The 27,333-nt window shown below is 39.7% G+C and overlaps 1 protein-coding gene across 6 annotated transcripts in view; it reads left to right on the top strand.

Annotated features, from left to right (window-relative positions):
- NKAIN3 (sodium/potassium transporting ATPase interacting 3) overlaps positions 1-27,333 on the top strand; it is a 508,298-nt gene that overhangs the window by 231,866 nt on the left and 249,099 nt on the right. For all 6 annotated transcript variants that reach the window (XR_016348755.1, XR_012901430.2, XM_075920625.2 and 3 more), the window contains exons 2-3: positions 5,325-5,462; positions 18,435-18,515. Coding sequence is in view for 4 of the 6 variants with exons in the window: in XM_075920625.2 (XP_075776740.1) it covers positions 5,325-5,462; positions 18,435-18,515 (219 nt within the window). In the remaining 2 variants the exon portion in view is untranslated. The remainder of the gene's footprint in view (positions 1-5,324; positions 5,463-18,434; positions 18,516-27,333) is intronic.

The raw sequence follows: 27,333 nt of genomic DNA, 5'->3' as shown, positions 1-27,333 counted from the left end.
AGCAAGCCAAGCTACTGGAAGTATTAGATATTCCTTATTACACAGAAGCATAAAGAAAGGCAGTTTTGTATTTTTCCCCTAATAATGATGCACTAAATTATACTGCCTTAGCTTCCGTAGGTTCAGCTTACATTCTTAACAATGGAAATTGATCAGTTTCATTATAACATTATGGACCACCTCCCTTGAGTTGCTGTAGTAGATTGCTCTTGAGGGGTTTCTCTCTTTCGTCTTGCTGGGAGGTGGGAGTGCCAGTTGTTTCTCCACTATACTGTACTCCTGAACTGTGTCAGAAGGGACATGCCAGGCTGCCTGTGGAGAAGGAGGAAGAGCTGCAGACAAGGCGGAGGGGAGACAGGAAGGTTGAAGTTAGAGATTCAGTACTTCCCAGCTGGCTTGTCCTCAAATCAAAGCATTGCAGCAGAGCTTCCAGAATGTTGTAGCACTGCATTGATTTGCACGGCGGAAGGGGGCCCAGAGGGCATTCACTGACCTTTCTGCCCCTCATATCCAAGGCTAAATAAACCATTAGACTTAAAGCTGAGGGATGGTGTTACTTTACTTTAAACAGGAAGCACTTGGAAGTCGTTGTTTTTATGGAGAAATATCCAGTGATTAAATGTCAGTCAGGTTTCTCCTTTCAGCCAGATGGAATGAGAAGCTGAGGTGGTCAGATTTGCGGTTGTGATATGTTTGAGTACTAATGGCAGTAGCAAATGGGGGAAATGCAGTGCACTTAGTGTGATCACTTTCTACCTTACACCAAAAGAGAGGAAGCTTGGTCTCTTACAGGGATGGGAAAGGGATGCTAATATGCTTTCAGGGCTTTTCCCATTACATTTGTTTACAGAAATATCCCCTTCCAGCGACTCTGCTTTGTCTTTTTCTTCATGAGTTTGGGGAAAACAAGTGACTCCCCTCCCTACCTCCTTCCTGTTCCATGATGTTAGATCTCTGCAGAAGCCATGCAGAGAGGTTTCTGCAGAATGGGAAAAAAGAGGGAATCATGCTGCAGACGCAGACTTCCCACTGCCGTGGGTGCTAATATAGAAGATGACACAGGTTCAGATGTTCAGTGTTTCACTTTATACCTGAGAAAGTTTATTGATCTAAGAATTAGGTTTAGCAATCCTCAACCCGTTGGATCCACAAGCTTGCATCTCAGGCAAGTGGAGCATATTCTTAGCTTTTCAGGGGCCACATTAAAAACAAACTTTTGAATAGACATTGAAGATTCATTGGCATATTTCATAAGACTAGAGGCTTGAACCACTTTCTTGCCCAACACTCACCTCTGTTCTCTAGCCCTATATTAGGGCCTGATTCAGAGCATGGTGAAATCACAAGAAAGGTCCCATTGACTTCAGTGGATTTAGATTAGTCCCCCATTATGGAAAGAGTTGTACGCCGTATGGGTGTTCATTTTGGTGGCATGTTGTAGGTTTGCTCTAAAACCCAATTTCTTAGTGTTTATAAATTTGAATAACTATATTGGGTCCTTTATTAATTTGCATAATATGCTAATTAAGGAACAAAAATCATGTATTACCAAGGAGATTTTAGAATATAACTAGATGAATGGGTCCAATACAATGAACAGATACTTACTGGATTTTGGATTAGGGCCATGTAGTTGTAAATTATCCGTACGTAGCAAAAATATTTTAACAGGTTTTCTCCTTTAGCTTCACCTTCCGACATGAACACTATTGTACACAAAAAGATAGGGAGCTTTAAAGATTCTTTAACCCATAACCTATCTCTTATATCTACTTTTGCTGTGCATGTGTTGGCATTTAAATAAAACAGCCAAGGGAGTCTTAAATGCCATTATAGGCACATTCATTCCAGCTGTTGAGAGACTGCATAGGTCAACCAGCCAAGAGGCTGAATCTTAGTATTTTGGGATCAGTTACAGCTTCATTGGAGGGTTGAAATTCAATCTTAAGTTGCTGTTCTGTGACGAATTGGCACTTTGGGGTTTTATTACAATAGTTGGCTTGTTCCTTGTGTGGGCTATTCATGGACTGTAACTGCATTTTTATAGTGTCTGTTTGGTACAGCTCTAGTAGTCAGGCTGTGGTATATTATACTGGTACATGTAGTACTCTACAATGCAAGATCCTGTGATGTAGCCCACATGTCACCGAGATCGAGGGCCATCGGGGAACAAATAGAAATAGAGTTCCGCTTCTCCACTGCATGGTCTGTTTCTTAAATAATTTACTATCAGCATTCTGGTCCTGATCCTGAAGTACGCAATCAGTCAGAGTTCCTAGGGGATTTCAGTGGGGATTTTGCGTGAGCTAAGATTGAAAGGCACAATAGCTACAGAATTCTTTTGATAGAAGTCATCATTATAAAGAAGCAGAAAGATCACCAAACTTTTTGAAGTCCATGTAATTCAGAAAATGTAATGCCTCTTAGAATAGCCTTCTAGAAAGATCAGTATTTTAGAATATATGACACTTTTTGTGTTTGCTTAATAATATGCAAAACAATGTTATGAAAACAAATTAGTATTTATCAAATATAGTGAAAAATAAGTGTTAAGAATTAGGTTCCATTCAGTCTCTCATTATTATTCTTGCAAGTCAAAATTTTCAAAAGAGCTCAACTCTCATTCAGACAGTCCAGTAAGGTGAGATTTTTTGAAGTGTTTGGCACCCAGAAGCTCCCTTTGTGGTCTTAGGTCAGGTTTGAAAAGATCTGACCTCTTTTGAACATCTGGCCCCAATTGTGGGTGTTGAGGTCTTTGAAAATATGTTTAAGGATTGGTCATTAATTTGTAAAAATTCACAAAGCATCCTTATGTTGAGAAAGAAAACAATGTATTTGCTGAAATTTACACTGCTATAATATTTGTCTCTTTTTGTGAGGTAATGATGAGATGTGGTATGCTAATTTTCATGTCTTCCTAATGAGGTCCAAACTTATTTTGCTGTATGTATATTTGTGACATCTTTAGTGCACATAGAGTATATGTGGTACCATTATGGATGTACACACTTTCTTTAACAATAATTTCAAAGAAGTGGTTGGATGATGGACCATTACCAATTCCTTAGATTTCTCCTTAGAGAGCTTTGCTACTAAGCTATGAGCAAAAGTCATCACATAAGAATCACAGAATATCTTTAAAAAAACTAATATATTTGTAGTATTGTATCTACTTTCCTGTGTTCTGGCTTCCACTAACCTTTGCTATTTCTCTTTGTACCAAGGTCTTTCAGCAAGAATGTTATATATTTCTTTTGTATTATGTTACCCATAGTCCCTAACATCCACTCAAGTGACAGCCAATTATCCATTTGACTGGCAGTGCAAAGTTGCTTTTGGTATGATACTACTAGTTTTCTTGAACAAAACCTTGTCTGAAGATTAATGATTTCTCATACGTGCACAGTGCAGCTGAACTTACTGCAAACACTAGTGATTGAGTTAGTGTCACATAATGCTTTCTGAATCTCAAAAGCCCTCATGCCACATTATTTAATGATTTTGTTTAGCTGGTTATTACAAGGGACAAACCTTTTCAAAATCACCCAGAATCTAAAGTTTCACTTGGACAAGTTAGTTCAGCACTTATACCACTCAACTACCACTGAAGAGCAGGCCCACCAATGCGGGGGGTGGGAACAAAGGAGCCTGGTGATTTAAAGGAGCCTAGGGCTCCCAGTAGCTGGAGGCCTGGGCCCTTCAAATTGCTGTGTGACACTCCAGCAGCTATTAGGGCTGGGAGGGAGAGGCAGCAGGTGTGGCATAGTCCAGGTGGTGTTGAGGGCTCACTGCCCCAGCTCCACCCCTTCCACCTGAAGCCCCACCTCTTCTGGGAGCACAGAGCTCCTCCCCCCCTCCCCCACCTTACCCGGGGCTCATGCATGCTGTCGGCTCTCTGGCCTAATTGCCCATAGGAGTTTCTCAGATTTTGGATCTTAATATTTTTTGCTTCATCTATACTTCACATTGCCTCATTAGAATCAAGCACACTAGTAACATTCTAGAGTTGAAGTAGGAGAGTAGGGTATGTACTCAAAAAGTGTTTTGCACTTACTTTGACGTTGCTCAGTCTCTGACTAATTTTTGTTGTGTCTCTTGTTTTGGGTGTGCTGCACCTTTAAGATTTTGAATTTTAAATACTGTGTAAGCCAAATATTTTTGCTCTGTTACAGTGAGTTTAAACAATAAAAAGGTGGCTCTGGAACTGTGATCTAAACATTTAGCTTCACTAATGCTCTAGCACATATGTGCAAGAGATTATGAACAGTGATCTCCTATACCTCTAAGGAGCATGCTCTAACCAGTGTTCTGATGTGGAGGCTCCCTCAATCTCTTATTGAAACTGCTTTGGATACATAGTTCGACATTGGAGTAGAGCAACTGGAGACCGTGTCTTTCACCTCACAGGGGGTGTTCTAGTCATCAGGCTATAAAGGAATTAATTCTCCATTATTTATCTGAAGTGGAACAATTTCAACAGTATAACTGAGGAAGCTACCATCTCAGGGTGTCCCACATTTTAGAGCACTCTCCTGAGAGGTATGAGAGATATTTGTTGGGATTTTTCTCTCTCTGAGGCAAAGAGGAAATTGAATCTGGGTGTCTCTTATCTTACATGAGTGGTTTGACCTGAAGACTAAAAGTCAGTTGGTTCCCAGCTGCCTCTAGGCACCACATGGTATGTCCCTGCCCGTATCATATCCTTCTTTCCTCTGTCTCTATGCCAGGGCTTGAGCTGAAGTGTGGAGGACAGCCAGCTTCCTCAGTTCCTATACCAAGGAAATTCTCTCCTAGCCAGATCTAGGGCTTTCCGAACCATTCTTCATTGCTCTTGCCAATTTACCCATGTCAGTAGAATAAAGCATGGGTAAGAATTTCATCCATGGTGAGAGACCAAAGATTTTACAATATAGTAAGATTACAACCAAATGAAAGAAATAGGGAAGGAAAAATGATAACACTGAGGGAAGTATGAAGACACACATTATCTATTTTGATGGCTGTTTGAAAACTATTTTTGTATTTAAATAAATAACAGCAAACATTACTCCTAGCAAACCAAAACCAGTTAATTCTGGATGAGAATTCATTAATGTTTGGTGCTAATCTGTGAGACAATACTGAAATAAGTCCCAGAGGTAATATAACTTAGAAATTGTGTACAAGTTAAGCGAAAGTGTTCCGTTATTAGTTTAGCTCCCAGAATTCCAATAAGCACAGAAATCCAGTCCAGGTCAGTCTAGGAGAGTCCGATACAATGATAACGAATATTGTTACAAAATTCAAATTCAACTGTTAATGTCTTGTTATGTGATTCCTTACAGATGGCTGCATTAGAGAGGCAGATATTTGACTTTCTTGGCTTCCAGTGGGCTCCTATTCTTGGAAATTTTCTACACATAATAATCGTCATATTGGGTTTGTTTGGAACTATCCAGTTTAGGCCTCGATATATAGTTGTGGTAAGTCTCTTTTATGGACTTTGTGTTTATAGTAGGCTTTAAACCCTCTTAAATTACAAAACATATATTTTATGCTTGAAAACATATGAATGATCCTTTCTGCATTTTCTTTTGAGGGCTCCAGTTATTCATCATTTTGAAATTTATGGCCCAATAAATGAGATCTTGTTTTGAAGAACCACAATAGTAAACCCGTAGAACTCACTGCCAAAAATATAACTAGGCTTGGCAGAATTCAATTTTTACAATGACATCTGTTTATTTTAAGCATTTTGGAGTTTTACTGATTAAAATCTTTACAGTTATGTAAAATTATGAGTCTTAAACATTTATTTAAATTATTTAAATGTAAATTATTGCTGTTGCAGTATGCATGTGCAGATTATGGGAGAGTGAAGACAATAATTATTTAATCACAGTAGATGTTGAGAGTAAACCATTATAGCCATTAAAACACACGCTGTCAGCATCACATATCAAAATATATAAACATCCGTAAAGTGAACTCTAAATTGAGTTCTTGGGCAGCATTTTTCATTCATTGCTTACCTGTTCATTTTGATTATTATTGAGGGACCCATTTTTTCATTGGTCTGTGTGTATATGGTAAAATCAATGTTTACCAATAGAAATCTATTCCTACATGCCTACACATAATTAAGGTCAATGTCTTCATAGGACTTTAAAAAGGGATTAACATTTGAGAATATCCATAGTTAGACTAGACCAAAAGGAAAAAAAGCCAGAGAGTATAAAATGTCATGCTTCTAGCCATAAGCCAAACTGTAACTGATAGGAATTGGGGGGGGGGAAAACATTCTTTATGGGCTAGCTGTTCCATAATTGGTCAACATATAGTTTTGCCTTTCTGTTAAACAAATGATACTGGCTACACTTGGGGTATGTCTAGACTGCATCCTTCTGTCGGCAAAGGGATGCAGATTAGGCTGGTCAACATTGCAAATGAAACAAGGATTTAAATATCCCACACTTAATTTGCATAAAAAATGGCTGCCTTTTTGCCAATTCAACACTTTGTCGGCAAAAAGCGGCAGTCTAGAGGGGGATCTGTTGAGAAAGAAAGCCTTTTTTGACAGATCCTTTGTGCTTCCCACAAGACACTAATCATGTGTCTTCCCATCTTAAAACTCTTTTTGTTCAACATCAAAGATGAAACATAGCATATTAACCCACTGTTTCTTTTGTTTTATTTTTAGTGTAAAATACATTTTAGAGGTAACATATCTGTAGATGGTTGCTTTATAACTAGAGATGCAAAACTCTATCATTAAAAAGAGACACTGAGAAGATATTTTGACCTAAAATTTAACTCCACTCAAATTTTAAATTGATGTTCAAACACATAATTAATATTGGAGTGCACCAAAATGCTCAGCACCTTATAGGATCAAGCCTAAATAAATAGCAGAAAACAAGACTTCCACAAAAACTTTAAATGTTTCAGCATTTGGTTTCATTCCACACTGAGACAAAACCAAGACCTTTTTTAAATTTTTCACCTACACAAACAAACAACAATTACAAAGAGGTGGAGACCTAGTCCAGGGGTTAGAATACTCTCCAGTTTTGAGTCCTTGCTCTGTCTGAATCATAGCAAGTACTTGAGCCTGGGTTTCCCACAATCCAGAAGAGTGCTGGGCTATTGATTGGTAGGGCTCTCTTACGCTCCCCTGCAGGAACTGGTCCATTTGGTATAATAATTAAATATTCAATAAGACAGCAAGTAACTAATTCTACAGCCTGATGGTTAGATCATTTAACTGGGATGTGGCTGATACAGATTCAGGTTCCTGGTCTACAGAAGGGTCTTAAACTTGTGTCTCTCATATACTTGATGAGTGACTAGCTACTGCAGTGCTAGGCAAGCTTCAGCCCATCAGGGTTCTATCTGTGGCTCGCAACATATTTTGTTTTCTGTTGCTCACACAGAGGGTTCCCAGAATCCACAGGTTTCCATCACTATCAGTTGTTTTGTTTGTTTGTTTTTGTATCAGTGCTACTAAAGTGACTCTTACAGAAGGCAAGGGCACATGAAGTGAGGCTCGTGCCAATTGCACACAACATTGACTGTGAGAGCTGAGTGTTCCCTGTGCATCCAGTCAAAGCACTGCTGTGGTTTAGTCAACACACCTCGCAAATTCTAATTCCAGAAATTCAGTTGGCAAAACTACCCTATCCCAGGAGACCTTAACTATGACAATCTTGTGGTTCACTGAGTTAAAAGAAGGCCACTCATGCAGCTCACATATTAGGTTGTCCATCACTGTGTTATTGGCTATGCTACCATGAGCTGTTCTCTCTCTCTCTCTCCTCCCTCCCTCTCCAGAAATTCCATTCTAGGCCTGAGAAACATACCCAAAGAAAATGTCCTCAACATGGATACAATTAGTGAAAAGTGTCCATTTTGATTAAATAAAAAGCTGTTTTGACCAAAATTCTGCCCAGTTTTACCCATAAAGCAGTTTGTCTGGACTGTTGTTGTGTGCACTGTGGTATTACTAAATTTATTAAAAAAACATCAAATAGTCTAGCAGCACCTAAAGACTTAACAAAAACATGTAAATGGTAGTATCCTGAGCTTTCGTGGGCACAACCCATTTCTTCAGATATATTTATTAACTCAGCTTTTACTAAAGCAAAATACTCAATGAAGTGACAGGCACAGATCTTCAAGCCCTACAAAGCCTTCCTCCACAGAAGTCCATGTTCCTTTGGAAGCTGTACTTCTGGGGCTTTGCCATGTGCAGCTGTCCCCAGATTCCTCAAAGGGATTCACAGCATGGCGTGGAAACAATGTCAGTTACTGCATGCTTCAGACTTGTTCAGACAGCTCTGGGCTGTGTTAACTTGTGATACGTCCCACTAGGCAAGAGACAGTAAAGACGTCCAGCCTAAGGTTAGCCTGTCAGATTCTGAGTTCTGATTAGATCACAGTCTGAAGCCATAGGAGTAAAAATTCAGTTTGTTGACATGCAGGCTGAATTTTGGAAACTCAGACTCTGGTTACTACTAAAGACCTAGTGGGATTTTCTGAAGGGAGTTAGTCACCTAACTTACATAGGCACTTTAGAAAATCCCACTGGGAACTTAACTGCATCATTAGTCACTTGAACACCTTTGAAAAATTCTCCCTAAGTCCCTTAGTGAAATGAATTATGCATTACAACAACAACCCAACTGAGGAAGTATGTTGAATCAGACATTCAGAATCCTCTTTTCTGACTGACTCAAATCCCGAAGCTGACTTAATCAGATCTACTGTAAGTGGAAAAGCAACCAAATATTTCAGGGGGGGAAAAGTGTATATTGTGTTCCCTGAAGACTTTCATTGGAATTAATTTGTCCTGCCTGTGTATCTGCTCCTACTGAAGGAAAAAACATATTTAGATTTCACATCAAGACCTAATAGACCCCAATCCACAGTGTGTGTATATGTGTGTCGATTTTCCTTTTAATATTATGTCATATTTTTTCCTTCTTTCTCCTCAGCAGTAGAACTTTAATAGATCAAGCTTTTGTGTGTTAGGGAGGCTTTGACTATTGTTTTTTTTTTTCCTCTGCCTAGAGCAGTTACAGTGCCTCCTCTGTAATGTTCTTCATACACAAATTTTACATTTACTGTATTACACAATTATGAAAGACATGAATAAATATGTTAAATGTTTGACAAGAAAAATCAAACGTTAAGGGTGATGATGCATCCTTTAAAAGCCTTGAGTCTGAATTTCACTGTTCCGTCTAAGTAAGTTTAACCAGAGCAGCTTCTCTTTGCTTCTCCGTAGAAGCAGATTTCTGCAAAGAAACAGAGAGAATCTGTGGGGGGTGGGGACGGGACATTTTCTGCTGTGCAGGAGTAAAAACTTGGGCTGAGACTGATCTCCAGCAAGAGTAAATTCCTGCTGGGACCTTCCTCTGAGAAAACCTTGTCCCTGCCTTGAGACCTCCAGCAGGCTTACTGATACTTGAAGATGGTATACATGGACCCAAAGAGTCAAAGATGATAACATTACCCAGTCATGGTTCAAACTTAAACAGATTCAAATGAGGTTTGTTTTACAGAGGCCTCTGCCTACTTAGTACAGTGGCAAACACAGCATTAAAAATAATTTTCAAACTTGTAATAAAGATACAGAAAAGAAGCAAAAACAGTTAAACATTTAAAATGTAAAGTATTAAATTAGGCTTTCATTTTCATAGCACTCTTTGTTCCCTTTCCCAGTGCTGGAGAGAGTTTTTAGAAGGATAAAAACCCTTCTTTACTAATCTTTTAGATGGTATAAAAATAGTGATAACTGTCCTGAACTGTCTTCTCAATGAAAAGAGAAAAGATAGCTGAGATGAGTTGAGCTGTCCTTGTTGCCGCTTCTGGTTAAGTTTCTGAAAAGGCAAACCTGACAAACAGACATGTAATTGGAGAGAGAACAGCAAAGAGAAAATGCAGCTTTGGTCCATGCTGCCAACTTTCACTTGCAACTTCGTAGCTGGAAATAGAGTCACAACACATGATCTCATCAGCTGTTCAGATCTGGAAAACTTGTACCAGTGTCAGGATGTCCAGAGCTTTGCTTTTAGTTATTTTTTCATGCCGCAAGCTTACAGTAACATTACATCAGTAACAAGCCATCAAACTTTTATTAGACCGAGGGCAAAAGGAAAGGGATAGAAAAAGAAGAAATAAGGGGGAAAGGAAAAAGGCACATGGGAATGGAGGCACGAGACAGATTAGCAACATCCCTATTGATATTCAGGATTTAGCTGGAGCCTAGTAGAGGTGATGACTAGGGATGTAAAATCCTGTTTAATCAATCAATTGATTAAATGTTGTGTTTCATTAGTTAACCACTTAAACAGGAGTGGGCGGGGTGCTACTCCAGCCCAGCTGGGTCACCAGTTTAATCGGTAAGCATCACCAAGGAAGGTTAACCACTGACATCCCTAGTGCCGATGTCATCTGAGTCCCTCAGACTTGTTCAGTTTGCTTAGAAGATCCCTCAGGCTCAAGATGTCAAAGGAGATGGTAAGGGTGGCAGCTATGATGGTGAAATTCACTCTAGTTGCCATTTTTTCTCTGTAAAGTCTTTCTTTTAGAAGACTAAAAAATGGGAGTGGTGGGCAAAATAGCCCCCGCCTCTCATTATTTGTCCACCAAGTATTCACAGTTTCTGGCACAGTTTCTCTCTTGGTTTATTGTTTTTTTTTCAGTTTCACACTTTCCTTGTTTACCAAGTGTGAGTTTAACATAATCTCTGAATTATTTCAGCAGACCTTTTTGTTTCTACAAATCCAGGCTTTCGGTTTCACATTTGCATCTTATCCCATTTGACATTTGTTTTTATAAATTACTGTGTCTTCTCATGACTTTACACTCATTTTTCAGAGCTTATCTCACAATTAGGGTAAATTTGTAGGGTCCAGTTATTATAGCAGTTCATAGGTGTTTCCAAGCTTTGACCATAATAGCTAGGCTCCTGAAATGCACCTTGAATTCATTTGGCTCTCAATGTAGAGTTCAGTTTATTAATAATTATGGTGAGTTCTTGTTGATGTGCTCCAGTTGGCATACTGGCCCAGCTAACATGTTGCAATAGATGCACTTTTGACATCAGACAGAAGTATTTGCAGAAAAGTACTAGGAGAGTCACAAGATGGGAGGAGGGGAGAAAATGTAAGAAAACTTGTAAGCAAACAGTGTAGGAAACTGAAACAATAGAGTACTCTCAGCATCAGTGGCAGCACGCCTTCTCTGCCAGCATGAGGCCACAGGTTTCATGTGGAGGATGCAGGAGCCACTATGGTGAGATCAAGAAATGGGGTGGCAAGCACATGAGGTGGTAAGCCAAATACAATTATCTGATTGGCTCAATGTGGTCACCAGGTCACTAGTTCCCCATTCTGCTTTTTTTTTAATTTGATTTGGTGTTCGGGGAACCCTGTCAGATGGGGGCCCTTTGCAAGTGGACTCAATGCACATTAGTTAATCTGGGTGTGGCTACCCATTTATAGTATTCAAAGTAGACTGTTAAAATGGAGTATGCAGTTGTGCAAAACCAACCTGAATATGAAGTACCAGAGGCTGCATTAACAGAGGTGAGTGAACCTCTGTTCACTCCATGAAAAAGTCTGGGAAACACTGCCTTAAGATGGTGAAAGCAAGTTTCGCCGTGGCCAAGGCTGCATCCAGCAAGAAAAGACACAATCCAATGGGCTTCCTGAATGAAGATGTCGTGGTGGCAATCACTTCTATGTAACGTCCTGCAAAGGTCTGAGACCCTTAGTACAACCTAGCCAACAGATGGTGAGGAAAAGGTGGAATGGATTGGCATCTGGCATCCTTATCCAGGGCCGGCCCGAGCCATTAGCAGATGTAACATATATGACACTTGAAAACTTAGTGGATGAGATTAATCAGGCTAAAAGTCCTGCAATACATCATAATTAAAAACTGGTTCCTGATTTTTTTATATTAGCTCATCTAAAAAATTATACAAATATCCATTCACAAAGAACAAAGAACTAAATTTGAATTATAACCCACAATGGAACATACCAATCTCTCAGCTCTGAAATTACACCATTGTTCATTGTCCTTTCTTCACAGAACTTCCCATAGCTAGCAATGTTTCTAAGATGTTAGAATCTATTAATAATGCTAACAGAATACTTGTTAAAATGCTTGTTAAAGTACTGTGCTGAACTTCAAAAGCATTCAGAAAGATGTCGTATGGTTAAGATGGTGCAAATCTGGCCCAGCTAAGCGTAGATGTGTTATTGTACAAATTGATGCATAAATAAGACATTTAACCTATATTGAGAGATTATCTGATTAGCTTAATTTATTCTATTAAATAATAATAATTATTAAATAATAATATTAAATAAGGTGCTGTTGTAGCTGTGTGATACATGCAGTATAAAAAATAGCCAGAGTTAGATTTAAAATGGAAAGAAATTAGGGCATAGGATATATTAATCAATGAAAAGTCATTCCATGCAGAATGGTACAGCTTCAAGAGATTGGAAAATATTTTGGGCATTCAAAGCTACTTTGTGCATATAATGCTTGGGTAAATCCTGAACTGATAGTATCTGTGTTCTATCATATTGCCTTGTTCTGTGATTCCTGCTCATCTCTCATAAATTAATTTTAGTTGGGCTCTGTTAGTACTTGTGATATCTCCAAGGAGCACCTAGACATCTAACTCTGTAGTTGCCTCTCTTTCCTTGAATTAGCACTGCCTCAATATACTGTTATAGAGTTAGGGACGCTTTGTTAGTACATTTCAGATGAGCTATAAAGTTGAAATCCTGGTTCCTTCTGGCTTTTTTTCATACAAGCTAAAGTATTAATCTCAGTATCTTAGTCAAATACAAACTCAGGAACATCCTGTCTTTCAGTTTTACGCTTTTTGTTATAAACTGCTTCGGAGCACTGTTCATTGTTAAACAGTGGCTGTGTTTTACTCCAAAAAAGGCTGCAGTTCACCAGGGGATGAAATGTAATTTCTCTGCCAGTTTAAATAAGCAAAATGCTTTAAGAACACCAGAATAAAAGGAGCTGTATCAGTGTTCAGTTATTATTATATTCATTTGTACATATACATATAGGCATGAGACAGAATATGTATTTGTTTAAAAAAACCCCAACAAATGTAAACAGCTCTCCCTCATGAAATACTTCACACAGAGTCTAGTGGCCTATAATTTAGGTTGATCAATGCTTCCTAATAACTTTGCTAAATGTTAACTATTTGGGCTGAAATTGTCCATACCCAGCGTCTGCCTCAGGCTGAATTTATCTGTTTGTCCGCTCAGCGTGCTAGTCTGGACGCTCCCCTGCCAACATCAAAGCCCTTTGTCAGCAGCCCCGTTATTCCTTGTGGGATGAGGTTTACTGGGGCTGCCGACAAAGGGCTTTGATGTTGGCAGGGGAGCGTCCAGACTAGCGCGCTGAGCGGACAAACAGCTGATCAGCTGTTTGTCGGCTCAGCACGGCAGCCATGTAAATTTAAATGAAGCCGCGATCATTTAAATCGCAGCTTCATTTGCCTTTGCGAAAACAACAAATCTACATGGCTCAGTCGACAGAGCCATGTAGTTTAGACGTACCCTAAGAGTGTAAAGTTTCACAATCCCATACAGAGAACTTGTTCATTCCCATTGTAAACGGCATCTGGATAGCAATAAAAATAGTTAGGATGAACAAATTGATTCCCAGTCATGCAATGTGCAGATCTCTGCACCAGCATGGAGTACCAGGGACACCGGAGGTAATCCATGTAGAGCTCATTGTAGGGTTCTAGCCAAAGTTTCCTGCTATCTTTAAATTCACAGGGCCAAATTGAACTGTGGTATAAATGGGTGCAGTGCCATTTATTTTAGTGGCATTCTGCCCATTCATACCAATGCTGAATTTATTTTGTTGTATACTTCTTGGCAAATATAAGGAAAAAACAAAACAACAACAATAAAAACAAAACAGGCCTGTCATGGTTAGTTGAAAAGCTGCCATCGCTTCTTGTTAAAATACCTTTTGTGACGTAGTGGGGGGTAACCTGCTAACTCTCTGACTGCTGCCTGTAGTTCCACCGAGCAGACAAGTGATGAGTCACTATGCAAAGAGGGTATCTCAACTGGTTTGGCCAGCTGACCCCATGGAGAAGAACAAAGGAAGGTGGAACACTGCCCTGGCTGGGGGGCAGGGCTGGAGGAGAGTGAGTTAGTTCCTGGCTGGAAAGCAGGGAAGAAGGAACTGGGGAGGGGGCTGGGATCCCACCATCTCAAAGGGGGCACTGAGGCCTCTTAGCCCCAGTTCCTGTAACCAGATTACATCTGTGCTATGCTGTATCCTGGAGGAGCAATAAACCACCCTCAATTCTACTGGCTGGTGGAGTCTGTTTGTGCCATTTCGGGGTGCAGGAGATGGGGGACCCCCGACGTGCCGTCACACCTTTCACTGGAAGAAAGTCCATGGAGACTTAAGCTCAGCTATAAATTCACCTGCCTGATCATTTCAAATGACAACCAAACATGAGAAAAACACAGTAGGGAAGCTAATATCTCTTACTGGAGCAACTTCTAGTGGTGTAAGGGGCAAGCTTATGAGCTGTCCCCTCCCCCAAGTTCATTATGTCAATTTTATGGTCATAAAAATTTTAAATCTATTTAAATCTGAAATGTCATGGTTTTGTAATTGGAGAGGTCCTGACCCAAAAAGGAGTTATGGTGGGGGGATCACAAGGTTATTGTAGGGGTAGCAGGACTGTTAGAGAGCAGCAGCTGCTGGCTAGGAGCCCAGTCTGACGGCAGAGCTGCTGCCAGGAGCGCCACATAAGTAAGGATGGCATGGGATGGTACTGCCACTCAGCTCTGAAGGCAGCAATGCAGAAGTAAGGGTGGCATAGTTCGGTATTATCACCCTCACTTCTGCACTGCGGGTGGTGGCATGCTGCCTTCAGAGCTGAGTGCCAACAGCCACTGCTCATAGAATCATAGAATAAGAGGACTGGAAGGGACCTCGAGAGGTCATCGAGTCCAGCCCCCCGCCCTCAAGGCAGGACCAAGCTCCGTCTACACCATCCCTGACAGATGTCTGTCTAACCTGTTCTTAAATATCTCCAGAGAGGGAGATTCCACCACCTCCCTTGGCAATTTATTCCAATATTTGACCACCCTGACAGTTAGGAATTTTTTCCTAATGTCCAATCTAAACCTCCCCTGCTGCACTTTAAGCCCATTACTCCTTGTCCTGTCCGCAGAAACCAAGAGGAACAAATGTTCTCCTTCCTCCTTGTGACACCCTTTTAGATATTTGAAAACCGCTATCATGTCCCCCCTTAACCTTCTTTTTTCCAAACTAAACAAGCCCAATTCATGAAGCCTGGCTTCATAGGTCATGTTCTCTAAATCTTTAATCATTCTTGTCGCTCTTCTCTGTACCCTTTCCAATTTCTCCACATCTTTCTTGAAATGTGGCGCCCAGAACTGGACACAGTACTCCAGCTGAGGCCTAACTAGTGCAGAGTAGAGCGGCAGAATGACTTCACGAGTTTTGCTTACAACACACCTGTTGATACAACCTAGAATCATATTTGCTTTTTTTGCAACAGCATCACACTGTTGACTCATATTCAACTTGTGGTCCACTATGACCCCTAGATCCCTTTCCGCCATGCTCCTTCCTAGACAGTCGCTTCCCATCTTGTATGTATGGAACTGATTGGTCCTTCCTAAGTGGAGCACTTTGCATTTCTCTTTATTAAACCTCATCCTGTTTACCTCTGACCATTTCTCTAACTTGCTAAGGTCATTTTGAATTATGTCCCTATCCTCCAAAGAAATTGCAACCCCACCCAGTTTGGTATCATCTGCAAACTTAATAAGCGTACTCTCTATCCCAATATCTACATCATTGATGAAGATATTGAACAGTACGGGTCCCAAAACAGACCCTTGAGGAACTCCACTTGTTATCCCTTTCCAGCAGGATTTAGAACCGTTAACAACAACTCTCTGACTACGGTTATCCCGCCAATTATGCACCCACCTTATTGTGGCCCTATCTAAGTTATATTTGCCTAGTTTATCAATAAGAATATCATGCGAGACCGTATCAAATGCCTTACTAAAGTCTAGGTATATGACATCCACTGCTTCTCCCTTATCCACAAGGCTCGTTATCCTATCAAAGAAAGCTATCAGATTAGTTTGGCATGACTTGTTCTTCACAAACTCATGCTGGCTATTCCCTATTACTTTATTACCTTCCAAGTGTTTGCATATGATTTCCTTAATTACCTGCTCCATTATCTTCCCTGGGACAGACGTTACACTGACCAGTCTGTAGTTTCCTGGGCTGTTCTTATTCCCCTTTTTATAGATGGGCACAATATTTGCCCTTTTCCAATCTTCTGGAATCTCCCCTGTCTGCCATGATTTTTCAAAGATCATAGCTAAAGGCTCAGATATCTCCTCTATCAGCTCCTTGAGTATCCTGGGATGCATTTCATCAGGACCTGGTGACTTGCTGACATCTAACTTTCCTAAGTGATTTTTAACTTGTTCTTTGTGTATCCTATCTTCTAAACTTACCCTCTCTCTGCTTGTATTCACTACGTTAGGTACACCACCAGACTTCTCGGTGAAGACCGAAACAAAGAAGTCATTGAGCATCTCCGCCATTTCCAAGTTTCCTGTTACTGCTTCTCCCTCCTCACTAAGCAGTGGGCCTACCCTGTCCTTGGTCTTCCTCTTGCTTTTAATGTATTTATAAAAGGTCTTCTTGTTTCCCTTTATGCCTGTAGCTAGTTTGATCTCATTTTGTGCCTTTGCCTTTCTAATCTTGCCCCTGCATTCCTGTGTTGCTTGCCTATATTCATCCTTTGTTATTTGTCCTAGTTTCCATTTTTTATAGGACTCCTTTTTTATTTTGAGATCATGCAAGATCTCCTTGTTAAGCCAAGCTGGTCTTTTGCCATATTTTCTATCTTTCCTACACAGCGGAATTGTTTGCTTTTGGGCCCTTAACAACGTCCCTTTGAAATACTTCTAAGTCTCCTCAGTTGTTTTTCCCTTCAGTCTTGCTTCCCATGGGACCTTACCTACAAGTTCTCTGAGCTTATCAAAATCTGCCTTCCTGAAATCCATTACCTCAATTGTGCTGGTCTCCCTTCTACCTTTCCTTAAGATCATGAACTCTATTATTTCATGATCACTGTCCCCTATGCTGTCTTCCACTTTCAAGTTTTCAACTAGGTCCTCCCTATTTGTTAAAACCAAATCCAGAACAGCTTCTCCTCTGGTAGCTTTTTCAACCTTCTGAAACAGAAAGTTGTCTCCAATGCAGTCCAGAAACTTATTGGATAGCCTGTGCCCCGCTGTGTTAGTTTCCCAACATATGTCTGGATAGTTGAAGTCCCCCATCACCACCAAATCTTGGGCTTTGGATAGTTTTGTTAATTGTTTAAAAAAGGCCTCATCCACCTCTTCCACCTGGCTAGGTGGCCTGTAGTAGACTCCTAGCATGATATCACCCTAGTTTTTTACCCCTTTTAGCTTAACCCAGAGACTCTCTACACAGCTATCTCCTACGTTCATCTCCTACGTTCATGCTCTGTGGCTTCCCAGCTCTGACACAGACATAGAGGCGGCAATATCGTGACTCCTCCCCTCCCCCCATAACTTTGTGAACTCCCTTTTGGGTCAGGGTACTCAATGTGAGAAATGCTTGATCTCCCACATGTAACTGGTAGAACATAAGGTAAAGCACACAAAAGACTAGCTTTCATGGTCTGTGATGCATTTTTCATGACCATGAATTTGCTAGGACCCTCCTTATAAGTTTTACAGAGCTTTTCTTCAGGACTGGGGACTGATAAGCGTGTCCCTTTTACCAACAGAAGTTGTTCCAATAAAAGACAGTAACTCACCTACCTTGTTTCTTTAGTATCCTGAGACCAACATGGCTGCAACAACACTGGAAATCCACACATCAGACTAATGGAGCTTCTGGTTTGTTTGTGGATTTTTCCTACTTGTTTCCTCTTAACATTTAGCAAAGTATAGCACATCTATATTACTGTACAAGTCTGGGATGTCCAGCAACAGAGCTGAATGACATACTCATAAATTACACATTTGTAATAAACAGTGATCAGGTCAACATTTTGGACTTAACAGATATCAGTATTTTATTCTAACACCGTTAAAATATGTCTAACTTTTATTAGTATGCATTTAGAGCAGTAGAGAATATTGGATTTGTAATTTGCTATGGTTCTTAGGGGACTTGAGCCAGAACTCTGTTTCTGGATTCTCCCTGTTCGTTGATTTCTAGGATAATTATATGTATTTATACATTTTCTTTAAAAAAAAATGATTTGCTCATTATAAAGCCTTTCCGTCTTCACATTTTCTTTTTCTTTTTTTTTTGCTTTCATCTGGCTTTTGGTCTAGTACACGGTGTGGACTGCCCTCTGGGTCACCTGGAATGTTTTCATTATCTGCTTCTATTTGGAAGTAGGCGGGCTTTCTAAGGTAGGTCCCTTATAATTCTTGAGGGTTGTGGGGGGGCAAATGATTGTACTTTGATAGCAGCAATGCTAGGGTGTTTTAAATTACTAGATCCAGAAGAAAAACTAGTGTGCTCTTTTAACAGGTAATCAGAGCTCCAAAGGTTGTTGTTTTTCTCTAGCTAGAACTTCAGTATGGCAACTTATCTGTTGTGGTAAATATTCATAGAGGGGAAAAAAGTAAACATAATTAAACTGAACATCTGTGTCTCTCTGAAATAGAGCTTGCTGCTGAATCCATTTGATCAGGTTGAAGATTATTTTGATTGTTAAAAACATACAATATCTTTTTAGCAGATTCTTTGAGTAAATGAAACATCGATATAAATGTTCTGGGTCTGGTTTGAAAGTAGCTGAAGCAATTGATTGAGAAGGCTAATGTGACAACTTGTTGAGCAAATTGATCTCAGGGTAAAAACACTAATAAAGTTAAACAATTGCACAAGAAAAGATCATATTTTTGTTGAATCCAGTTTTCCTTTACTTAGTACTCAATACTTGAGTTTGCTGGTTCCTTTTTCAAAGTCCTGGTTAGAGCAGAAGTCTTTGCTGGAAGCATCAATGTACATATTAGATTAATAATATGTAGCACTTACGTTAATATCGCTTATTGTTAACCATGTTGTGTTCATAGTGGCTTCTCTACAACATTCATTGAATTTCATACTAGTACAACAAACTCAACCAAATTAAAGTATTTGCATATCGATATCAATATAGAACATTTTTTCATGCTGCAGCCTATTAACACAAAGTTAGAATTAGTGTGGCTATTAACAGTCTCAAACTTTGCAATATTAAGTACATTGCTGTGAATTCTTACTTTTTTTTTAAGCTAAGTACAAACTTCAACTGGCTAATAGGAGATCATTTATGATTTAGACCCTTTATTATTAATCAGGAAAAGTCATCATAGTATTTATCAATCTAAAGTTCTGGAGAAGTCCATTTTATAACAAAGAAAACTAATTTAGTCATTCAATAAGAAATCAATTGAAAAGTTGCTTTAGTACAGGGGTCGGCAGCCTGTCAGAAGTGGTGTGTCAAGATCTAACTTACTCACTTACATTTATGGACCTGCGTGCCAGGAGGAGAGAAGGGGCCGGCTGGGTATGGTGACCATATTTTCTAAAATTGGTTGAAGCTAGGGAGAATGGTTTAATTTAAATTATTAAACAAAGTGTTTTATGTTTCTTATATTAGTTTATCAAACTTCATTTTAAATGAAGTAAAATATTAATTTATGTTCAACACAAAAGGCTTCAATATTTTCTTTATTTATGGCAGGGGTCGGGAACCATTTTTTGGGTCAGGGGCCACTGACTCACAGAAAAATCAGTTGGGGACTACACTGATGAGAAGCAAAAAAAAACCCCAAAAAAACCACTCCTCCAAAAATCCCTAACCCTCAACAATGTGGCCCCCAACTGAGATACCTCACTCCTCTGATGCTCCAGCCTCACGGGGTGAGGAGAAAGGACAGGGAGGACTGAGGTTCAGAATTTCCCATCATCCAGATTTCTAAAATAGACACTGCTGTTCAACCAGGAGTTGTGAAATTGATGCAGGAATTAGCTGATGCTATACAAAAAGTGACTACATGGTGACACTGTTCCTTTAAAATCCATGAATCTATGAGATGAATATAGACCTCACACATAGTATCCCACAAGAATAACACACTGGTAATAAATCACCAATATAATCTTTCTTTACTACTTATCCTTTAGCACGTGGGTCTCAAACTCCCACCCTGCAGGCAATCCTTGGCCAAAACGACTGTGCAGTCTGGTCCATGACTCCAGGCAGGCTGAAGGAGGCCTGTCCATTACTGGCCTCCAAACTCTGCCTCTTCTCACCATTGTCTCTCCCAACATGGCACCTGTCCCTGAGGATGCAGCTTTGGGAATCATTGAGGGAAGGGCTTGGTGCCGTGGTGGCAGGAGCTGTGGAGGAAACAACATGCACAGTGCTTTATGAAGCTTGTCCCCATCTCCTCCTGCTGCTCTTATACAATAAAGTGAATTGTATGTACTGTAGTATTTTTCCCTAATGTTCTGTTGAAACCCCAACCTTTTGAATTTTTAATTACTTTGGCAGTAAACCTAGAATCTAATTTACTGCTAAATTATGTTAGGAACGTCATGCAGAAACATTTCAGAGTTTCAAAATAATGACTCCGGCCTTGGGTGGTAGTAGGGACTGTTAATCAAAAGTGCTGTGCAGTGATAGTATGCCCTTCAATGACAGTTAAACGGTAGTTTCTAATGTTCAGCTAATGTCATCAGAACATACCTCAGCAAAAACCTCATGCATTGCTTTGATTACAATACAAGAACTTACTGCAAAATTTAGACTTATGTTCGAGAAGGATCATGGGTTTGCAATTGTGTAGCTGTGTAAAAAATACAGTGTTTAATATATTGTTTACATCATTCAACACAAACAAGAGAAGACATTCAATTAATGCTTCTAACTTTATAATTCACTGAAATCACTGATACCTGTACAGCATGTTGGCAGGAAATGCTTAACTCGTGGTCTGTTAAAAATAGCAAGTAAGAACATAAGACCATAAGAATAGCCATACTGGAGACCAACAGAGGGTCCAAAGGTCCATCAAGCCCAGAATCCTGTCTTCCAGCAGTGGCCAATGCCAGGTGCCCCAGAGAGAGTGAATAGAACAAGTGATCATCAAGTGATCCCTCTCCTGTCATCCATTTCCAGCCTCTGACAAACAGAGCTAGGGACACCATTCCTACCCATTCCTATCCCTGGCTAATAAGTATTGATGAATCTAACTTCCATGAATTTATCTAGTTCTTCTTTGAATCCTGTTAAAGTCCCGGTCTTCACAACATCCCCTGGCAAGGCGTTCTATAGGTTGACTGCTCACTGCATGAAGAAAAACTTCCTTTTGTTTGTTTTAAACCTGCTACCTCTTAATTTTTATTTGGTGACCCCTAGTTCTTAGGTTATGGGAACAAGTAAGTAATTTTTTCTTATTCATTTTCTCCACACCAGTCATGATTTTATAGACCTCTATCATATTTCCCATTAGTCTCTTATTTTCCAAGCTGAAAAGTCCCAGTCTTTTTAATCTCTCTTCATATGGGACCTGTTCCAAATCCCTAATCATTTTTGTTGCCCTTTTCTGAACCTTTTCCAATGCCTATATATCTTTTTTGACATGAGACAACCACATGTGTACACAGTATTCAAGATGTGGGTGTACCATGGAATTATATAGAGGCAATAAAACAGAAAATGTCTTAGGGTACGTCTAGACTACATGCCTCTGTTGCCACTTCATTTAAATTTACATGGCTGCCGCGCTGAGCCAACAAACAGCTATTCAGCTGTTTGTCGGCTCAGCGCGATAGTCTGGACGCGCGGGTGTCGACATCAAAGGTATTTGTCAACCACCCAGGTAAGCCTCCTGGGATGAGGTTTACCTGGGTGGTCGACAAATACCTTTGATGTCAACACCCGCGCGTCCAGACTATCGCGCTGAGCCGACAAACAGCTGATTAGCTGTTTGTTGGCTCAGCGCGGCAGCCATGTAAATTTAAATGAAGCGGCAATTATTTAAATCGACGCTTAATTTTACTATGTCTGGTAGCCTAATCTACATGCCTCTGGCGACAGAGGCATGTAGTCTAGACGTACCCTGTTTCTCTATCCCTTTTTTAATGATTCCTAACATTCTGTTTGCTTTTTTGACTGCCGCTGCACACTGAGGGGATGTTTTCAGAGAATTATCCACAGTGCCTCCAAGATCTCTCTCTTGAGTAGTTATAGCTAATTAGTCCCCATCATTTTATATGTATCGTTGGGATTATTATTTCCAATGTGCATTACTTTGCATTTATCAAAATTAAAATTCATTTGCCATTTTGTTGCCCAATCACCTAGTTTTGTGAGATCCTTTTGAAACTCTATAAAATCTGCTTTGGTGGTCTTAACTATATTGAGTAGTTTAGTATCACCTCTAAATTTTGCTACCTCACTGTTTACCCTTTTCTCCAGTTCATTTATAAATAGGTTGAATAGGACTGGTCCCAGTACAGTCTGTTGGGGGACACCACTACTTACATCTCTCTGTCCTGAAAATTGACGATTATTCCTACCTTTTGTTTCCTGTTTTTTAACCAGATATCAGTCTATGGGAGGACCTTCCCTCTTATCCCATGACAACTAACTTTACATAAGAGCCTTTGATGAGGGACTGTGTCAAAGACTTTCTGGAAATCTAAGTACACTATAGCCTCTGGATCCCCTTTGTCCATATGTTTGCTGATTTCCTTCAAAGAACTCTAGTACATTAGTAAGGCATGATTTCTCTTTACAGAATCTATATTGACTTTTTGCCAACAAATTATGTTCCTCTTCATGTATGATAATTCTATTCTTAACTGTAGTTTCAACTAATTTGCCCAGTACTGATTTAACTTACTGATCTGTAATTGCCAGGATCACCTCAAGAACCCTTTTTAAATATTGGCATTAATATTAAGTTGTCATGGGATAAGAGGGAAGATCTTTTCATGGACTGAGAATTCGTTAAAAGATGGGAAACAAAGGGTAGGAATAAATGGTAAATTTTCAAATGGAGAGAGGTAACTAGTGGTGTTCCCCAAGGGTCAGTCCTAGGACCAATTCTATTCAACTTATTCATAAATGATCTGGAGAAAGGGGTAAACTGAGATGGCAAAGTTTCCAGATGATACTAAACTTCTCAAGATAGTTAAGACCAAAGCAGACTGTGAAGAACTTTAAAAAGAACTCACAAAAGAATTTTGTAATATTTGAATAATTTAAGAAAAAATCCAAAATTGAGTATCAATTGTGACAATTTGAAGACTCACTAAGACGACCATCAAAACTTACTCACAAGGAATCATTGAGACCAAGAGCTGGATAGGATTTGAAAAGAGTGGACATTTGGATGGACAACAAGAACATCCAGAGTTATAGATATATAGAATGTAGGGACATTACAGGACCATTAGATTGTAATGTCTGACCCCCTGTGTTTCACAGCAACTAAATGTCATCCATTTTACCCCTGTGTTTAGCCATTGGCCTAAATCATAGCCTACAGAAAGGCATACTGGCTTGATTTAAAATAATCAAGATATGGAGAATTCATCACTTATCTTTATCATTTGTTCCAATGACCCTCACTGTTAAAAATTTGTGCATTCTAATTTGAATTTTTGTGTCTTTCACTTCTGACCATTGGTTATTGTTATGCCTTTTACTGCTAGTATAAAAGTGCCCTTTAGTCTTGGGGGTATTCTCCCTGTAGATGTACTTAGACTGTAATCAAGAGCCCTCCATTGTCTATTTTGATAAATTAAACAGATTGAGCTTTAAAGTGTCTCACTGTAAGGCATTTTCTCCAGACCACAAATCATTTTTGTGGCTGTTTTCTGTGCATTAATCCAGATTTTCAACATCCTTTTAAAATGTGGTCAGTAGCACTGCACACAGTATTCCAGAATCAGTCTTGCAAATGCTGTATGTATAGATGAAATCACCTGCCTTCTGTTACTCACTACTCCCTTATTTGTACCTCCAAGGATGGCACTAGCCCTCTTTTACCATAGTATTGCATTGGACTCTCATGCTGAGTTGCTTGTTCACCCTGATACTGAACCCCTTTTCAGATTCCGCTTTTAAGGATACCATCTCCTCATCCCCTTTTTAGGCATGGCCTGCATTCCTTGATTCCATATGCATTTGATTGTATTTAAAAACATATTCTTTAATCAACCCCAGTTTATCTAGTGATCCAGGTTGCTCTGCATGACTCCTTTGTCCTCACTATTATTTACCTCTTTTCCAATCTTTAAGTTGTCCACAAAGTTTATTAGCAGTGATTCACACTTCCAGGTCCTTGATAAAAATGTTGGCTGTAGCAGACATACATTTACAGAATTTGCCATAACAAGAGTGTAATACAAAAACATTGTTATAAACTTTTGTTAAATATGTTAATCAGTACAATGAGAATGAGATGGTCTAAGTTAACAAGAAAAACCACAAATCAACTCCCATCGAGAGAGAGAGAAAGAGACATACTTCTGAGAACTTTGTGGGCAATGTGATTTCTGAGCCATTTGTTGTAAAGTGTTTGGATTGAAACTAACATATCCCTAACATTATCTGTTTTTTCCAACTGTGTCCTGGTACTGCAGCACATCTTGATGACCAGAAGTGTGTACTGGCTCTTGTCCCATATGATGCCCCCTGCTGATGTTCACTTAATTGCTGTGGTAGTCTTTCTTGCTGTTACTTGGCCCTATGGCCGGGTACCAACTTTAGTCCATCCCTTCTGGGGAAAGAGAATCCAATCAAACTATACTCCAATGACCTTACAGCAAGTCTTCTGTCTGATTTTTGGGTTCTGTGGCCCTTACGCCTGTTACCAGTTTCCTTTGCAGCTGGTAGGGGAATCTAGTTCCGCCCTCTACTTTGGGTTCTGGCACAGGATCCCTATACCTGGCAGCTAAGATCTACTCCCTCAGGGTATGTCTACACTACCCTCCTAGTTCGAACTAGGAGGGTAATGTATGCATACCGCACTTGCTAATGAAGCCCGGGATTTGAATTTCCCGGGCTTCATTAGCATAAGCGGGGAGCCGCCATTTTTAAATCCCCGCTGCTTCGAACCCCGTGTAGCGCGGCTACACGGGGCTCGAACTAGGTAGTTCGGACTAGGGTGCCTATTCCGAACTACCGGTACACCTCGTTTCACGAGGAGTAACGGTAGTTCGGAATAGGACCCTAGTCCGAACTACCTAGTTCGAGCCCCGTGTAGCCGCGCTACACGGGGTTCGAAGCAGCGGGGATTTAAAAATGGCGGCTCCCCGCTTATGCTAATGAAGCCCGGGAAATTCAAATCCCGGGCTTCATTAGCAAGTGCGGTATGCATACATTACCCCGCTAGTTCGAACTAGCGGGGTAGTGTAGACATACCCTTAGACTCTTTGCTGCCTTCCTGAACTGCTTCCTGCTCTTTCTATTGCCCTAGGAAATAACTGCAGATTCTTTACTTCTTGCCTCTTTCTGCTTAAAACTTCCTGGCTTTATGATCACCACCGAGCCCCTCCATTGCTGAACGTCATTTAGCTTGCTGCTAGATATATTGATTGGCCTCTCAGGGCCTGTTTTGAATAAAAACCCCATCACACATGTACTTATGTAGCTTGTTGCATTGGGATCAATGTTAATAGTGCCTTTCCAATGACACAGAATCCTTAGTCCTCTTCTTTACTCACACATTGAAGTTAAAAACCCTGCAATAAACTTTCATCTTGCAGTGTCAAAAATTGAGTTCCCAAGATAAGAATGCATTAGAAATTATTACTCTAAATTTATCTTTTTTCCCCTACACTCAGTACAGTGGTCTTTAAGCACCTTAAAATAGGCTATTTACTTGTATTGATTCTGCATAGGTTATATGTAAAAATATATATTCTTTGGTGATTAGTGCCTTATAAATTCCACTAAAGCTATATTAGGTAACTAAAGCTATATAGGTAAATTGATTTAGAGTATGAAACTTGTGTTAATACTCATCTTTATTAATCAATTGCCTGTTTTAACTTGCCATTCCCAGGGATCACCTAAACATTCCATAGGATTAAATGTATAAAGTTTCCATCAATTAAGTGCAAATAGATGCCACTCAAAAAGAGAGCCACTCCTAGAGTCCAATTGATAATTAATCTCTTTTTCTTTCATAAATATACAAAAGATATTAAAATTTGAAAAAGTACAGAGAGAGACAACAAAAAATATTAGGGATATGAAGCAGCTTCATATAAGAGGATATTTAAAATACTGACTGTTCAACTTGGAAAAGATATACCTGGGTAGGGAATTATGATATAAACCTAAAAACTCATGATTGTAGTGGAGAAAGGGAATAAGGAAGTGTTATTCATCCCTTCACATAGCACAAGAACCAGGGCCACCCAATAAAATAAATAGTCAGCAGGTTGGAAAAAAAAACGTAAGTACTTTACACACTGCACAGTCAAGTAGGGAATTCATTGCCAGGGGATGTTAGAAGGGTGAAAATTGTAACTGGGTTAAAAAAAAAAAGAATTAGAACATTTCATAAAAGATAAACCCATCAATAGCTGTTAGCCAAAATAGTCAGGGATAGCACCCCATGCTCTTGGTGTCCCTGGACCTCTGAGTGTCAGAAACTGGGAGTGGATGAAAAAGGGATGGATCACTCAATGATTTCCCTGTTTTGTTCATTACCTCTGAAGAATCTGGCTCTGGCCACTGTCCGAAGACAGGTTACTGAACCAAGAATGGCCATTTTTTGTCTTGCCACCTGAACTCTTTTGAACTTCTACTCAAAAGGACATTATATTTGTACTTTACCTAATTTCGTGTATTGTTTTTAATTTGTATATATTAGAACCTCAAACAGTTACATATAATACATTTTGCACTTTTATTTCACCTGTCACCGATCAATATTCTCACTATAAAGTTAACGGAAGCTCTGCTCTTTCACAGTTGCTGAGAAGCTGGCCCTGTTGGTTCAACATAGAACTGGAAGCTTGAGATCCAAAAAAATGAACCTTCGTTGGCTGAAAATGATAGTTTACTATTCTGAGTAGAAATTTCAATAACAATTCACTCGTCTTTTGCTCACAGGCAGACAGCTAAATACGTGGTGTTAAATAGCAGTAGGTCATTTACTTTGGTCATCTAAGAAAGTAAACAGAGACCTACTATATTACAAAAATGTCCCC

This window comes from Pelodiscus sinensis, chromosome 2 (genome assembly GCF_052426305.1).
Source record: "Pelodiscus sinensis isolate ZL-2025 chromosome 2, ASM5242630v1, whole genome shotgun sequence".
Lineage (NCBI taxonomy): Eukaryota > Metazoa > Chordata > Testudines > Trionychidae > Pelodiscus > Pelodiscus sinensis.
Note: the sequence above shows the minus strand (reverse complement) of the source record. Positions and strands in the feature narration are given on the sequence as shown.